Source organism: Monopterus albus, unplaced genomic scaffold (assembly GCF_001952655.1).
Source record: "Monopterus albus unplaced genomic scaffold, M_albus_1.0 scaffold223.1, whole genome shotgun sequence".
Taxonomy (NCBI): Eukaryota; Metazoa; Chordata; class Actinopteri; order Synbranchiformes; family Synbranchidae; genus Monopterus; species Monopterus albus.
Window position 1 is genome coordinate 707,349 of NW_018128103.1, and position 4,273 is coordinate 711,621.

The 4,273-nt window shown below is 42.9% G+C and overlaps 1 protein-coding gene across 6 annotated transcripts in view; it reads left to right on the top strand.

Annotated features, from left to right (window-relative positions):
- Positions 1 to 4,273, top strand: part of dnai4 (dynein axonemal intermediate chain 4) — a 19,146-nt gene that overhangs the window by 6,256 nt on the left and 8,617 nt on the right. For all 6 annotated transcript variants that reach the window (XM_020619593.1, XM_020619588.1, XM_020619589.1 and 3 more), the window contains exons 3-6: positions 938 to 1,101; positions 1,319 to 1,425; positions 2,119 to 2,275; positions 3,473 to 3,612. In XM_020619593.1, the coding sequence (XP_020475249.1) occupies positions 938 to 1,101; positions 1,319 to 1,425; positions 2,119 to 2,275; positions 3,473 to 3,612 (568 nt within the window). The remainder of the gene's footprint in view (positions 1 to 937; positions 1,102 to 1,318; positions 1,426 to 2,118; positions 2,276 to 3,472; positions 3,613 to 4,273) is intronic.

Below are 4,273 nucleotides of genomic sequence, written 5' to 3' on the forward strand. Positions count from 1 at the left end.
GGCCCCTGTATCTACCAGGGCTCGACAGGTCCGACCTTTGAGTTTGCAGACAATGTACAGTCCCCTTGTGTACCCACCATGGCTGGCCACCGTACAACGTTTGGAGGGGTGCCACTAACTGGGATGGGGGGCCCGCAATGTCCCATCCAGCTGTCGTTTCCCAATGGTGGCAGCCCCCTGGCTCTTGGAGTTGGGGCATGGCAGTCTCTAGCCAGGTGCGCAGGCAATCTATCAACACCTCCTCCGCTGTGCTTCACGGAGTGCTTCCTCCAAATAGCTGGGTGATGTCAGGCGGACATGCTGGTGTAGTCTCTCGGGGCCCAGACCCCGCAAAAACGCATGCAGGCTTAGCTCCTCCCGAGCAGCCAGTGAGAAGGAAGGGTAGCCATGCCTGGTGTACAGCTGGATGTCAGCAGCGTAGCTTCCTAGACTCTCTCTCTCCCTGCGCTGGTGACTGGCTAGCTGGTCATGGCTCTGCTCTGTTGCTGTTCTTTGGCCAAAACGTCTCTGCAGTGCCGCCGCGACAGCGGGCAGCTCCCTGCGCTCGTATCCCACTTCTGACACCACTGTAATGATTCCTAGAGTGACCTAGGCCTAACTGGAGACTAACCTGTTGCGCAATGGAGACAGATAAATCCACACTTGCCTTTTTAGGCAAGTCTGCTGCAGCTTCACCAGACTCCATTGTAACTCTTTATTAGCTCTCTTCCTTCCTCAACAACGTAGAGCAACTCACACACAGAACAGGTAACAATCACACACTTGTTTTTCTGCCCTGGCTCTTCCTCCTTTTTTCCACATGAGAACCCCCATAATTCAACAGTCTCTTAAAGCGACATGAATAACGTAACAGCCTGCAATACCTAACAACATAACCCCCCTCACTGGGTCGCCACAATATATTAGCACGGATACCTAATTGTTATCCTGTTTGCAGGTGTTTGATGAAGGAAACAATGATGTCACCCCTCGGCCGCTGTACCAGGTAGCTCCAGGAGCAGTGCAGGCCAAAGCCAGCTGGTTCTTTGTGGAAGAAATCCCTGGTGGATCAGCATCAGACCAGACAAGCACCACTGGGGGCCTCATAATGCCATTCTTCAGGTACCATGGCACAGCTGTTGGAACATACAGCCAGTTAAGATGTTATGACCTGTTGATTACATATGTCAAGTTTAGGAAAACTAAGGAAAACCACCAGCGATTTTGTTAAGGAAGATAGTGTATCATATAGCCTATGGTAGCTGTGTTTGGCATGTGTTTGTACCTTGTGTAAAGTGGAACATTCCGCATTTTTTATCTTGTAAAAATTGTTACCCAGGTCAGTATTGGGCAGCAGCAGAATATCCACCCAGTCGACAATAGAGTCGATGAATGAGGAGATTGAGAATACATTCTCCAAACAAGACATGCCCATCAACTTACCAGGTTGAATACTTTGTTTTTTGTTCACACATACTCACTGCCCACTTTATTAGGTACAATTGTACACACTTCAGTGCATCACCTCCACCTTAACATCTGTGTTTATGAAGCTCAACGTGTTTCAGTTGTTGGTTAAATTTTCATAAATGTATCAATTCAGCTATATGTTTATTACTGAGGTCATAGTTAAAGGTGGTGACTACATTATATTTAGAGGTGTTCCTAATATTCTGACTCTCATGTATGTAGCTGGGGAGGACAAAACTATAGACATCTCTGAATATAACATAGTCAAGTACAACACCACCTTTAACTATAACCTTAGTAATAAACATAGAATTGAATTGATACATTTATGACAGTTTCACTAAAAACTGAAACATTGTGAGCTTCATAAAGACATGTTCAGGTGGAAGTGTTGTATTGAAGTGAATATGACTGTACAGGTGTACCTAATAAAGTGGCTGCCATTAGTTTTTGTTCTTTATTTCTTTTGATTACTATATTCATCATTTTTGAGCTCCACCTTTTAATGTTGTACATGTCAGCAAGTTAATTTAAGTAATTAAATGTGTCAACATACAGTTGCATCTTCAAGATTACATGATAATTGAATATCACCGTTCACTGTAACAGAGAGCTGTAATATGTATTATTCTGTGAAAGTGTCATTTTTTGTCTTTTGTTCTCTGCCAGATGTGCAGAAGAAACGAGAGATTGTCAAAGAACAGGTGACAGAAGAAATGTTGAAAGATATCATAGATGTCTATCTGTCTGAAACAAGCACAATTTCTCTGCTGGACATACCCAATACTTTTGTGTCAGCAGATGCTGATGATGCAAAAGCTATCATGTGAGTAAAGTTCCTTTTCTTCTGAATGTTTTAAAAAAGATCCAAAATGTGTGCAAATGCAGCTGTGAGTAGTGCTGTTCCAAGACCTCCCATAAGGAAGCCCCACCACTCTTAATCTTTTTAACGGAGGGCCATAATTTTCTGAAATAGGGCACCGAGACAAATGCAAATGTATACTCCACGTGAACTCCATGTAGGTGTGTCCAGCTGTTTTTTTTGCAATTTTGGTGACCACTGCCATCGGCACATACAGTACTGAGCATCATGATGTCTTAGCTGGAGAAGCTCTGTGAGAGAAAGCATTCACAGAAGGAAACTGATGTGCTGTCTGAGGTGCAGCGTTGCCATGAACCTATCTACTGAAATATTTGAGATGCTGGGATGAAAAATTCTTTCCTTATATTCTCCTACTAACTATATATTCCATTTCTAAACTGTGCTGAGAAAAAATATTTAATGTAGAAGTACTGTACACAAGTATTCACTCTGCTGATATGACTGACTAGCTTTGTGCAGGAAAAACAAGTATATACTCATTTACTCACAGCTGCACCCTATAGGGACACATGATGCGTTGTGATTCAACCCTGTTTGATCATATTTGTATATAGAGCCACATATTAAGGACTAGTTTATTTTTATTATTTAAAAATAATCTTTTTAAACAGTCAACCATTTCATAATTCAGACAATCTCACAATAAATTATTCACAGTGAATCTGTTGTGAATTTAATGGTTTATTTCAAGTAGTGTTGTCCTGAAAACATATTTGGGTAGCTGCTCTCCTGCTTCATAGCCTAGACTGTTATTAGGAAAATTGCAATTAAAAGGTGGTTTGAGCAGGTTGTAGTGTAAATGAGCATCAAAATGGCACTGTGGTGCTTACTGTAGTTAGCATAAACACAGCCTCAACTGCACCTCTCCTCCCACCTCAGTGTAAAGACATTCATTCAGATGAGAAAATACCAAACACACCAATGCACAAGAAGAATAGACTTGCACTTGCAGCTACAGTAAAGCTTTTCACCAGCAGGAAAGTACAGCCTAGAGATTCTTTACATTATTGGACACACATACTGATGCACTATGTGACTGTGGAATATACAGTATGTGGTTTCTTTCTATTGAAGATTAATTGAAAAATGCATATTTTGTGATTTTAATAAGCTGGTGTCATCTTCGCTTTGTTTTCACAGAGAGAGAAACAGTCAGTATGCTGAAGTTTGCAGGAACAGAATGGGCAGTCACAAGTATGTGGATCACTCAGTACAGACAGTGAATGGAGCAGCTAAAAACAAACAGGTTCAGAGTGACAGCATTACCATGGTGGACGCAGGTTAGGTTCCATGTTTTCCCTTGGCACTTACAGTTTTAAAGTTGCATTAACTGATTTTACTTTTGGCCATTTGAGGAAAGCAGATGACGCCAAAAACAACAATGAAATACAGTATTATCACATTATAAAGCAGATAAGGAGCAATATTTTGCAAGCAATCATCAATCATAAGCCCAATATTCACTCTTCTCTAAAGTGTCCATAGCTGCTCATTTTGTTCGTTTCCAGTCATTTAATGTTAAATTTTGGGTACCTCTAGATTATCTTGCCACCCCTCATAACTCCAAATAGTCACATTTTTTCAGAATGTTAATCTGACCTCCGGCCGTATGTCTCGGACACTCGGGTGAAGAGAGTGTCCGAGTGGTGGTGAGCTGGATCCGATGACGGGGGGGGAAGCTGGACAGACTCGGCAGACCCAAACGTATTGTGAGGGTCTGTTGGGAACGTTTAGCAGAATCCCCTGTCAGAGAGATCTTCAACTCCCGCCTCCGGCAGAGCTTTGACCAGATCCCGGGGGAGGCTGGAGATATTGAGTCCGAGTGGACCATATTCTCCACCTCCATTGTCGATGTGGCCGTTCTGAGCTGTGGCCGTAAGGTCTCCGGTGCCTGTCGTGGTGGCAATCCCCAAACCCGGTGGTGGACACCGGAAGTAAGGG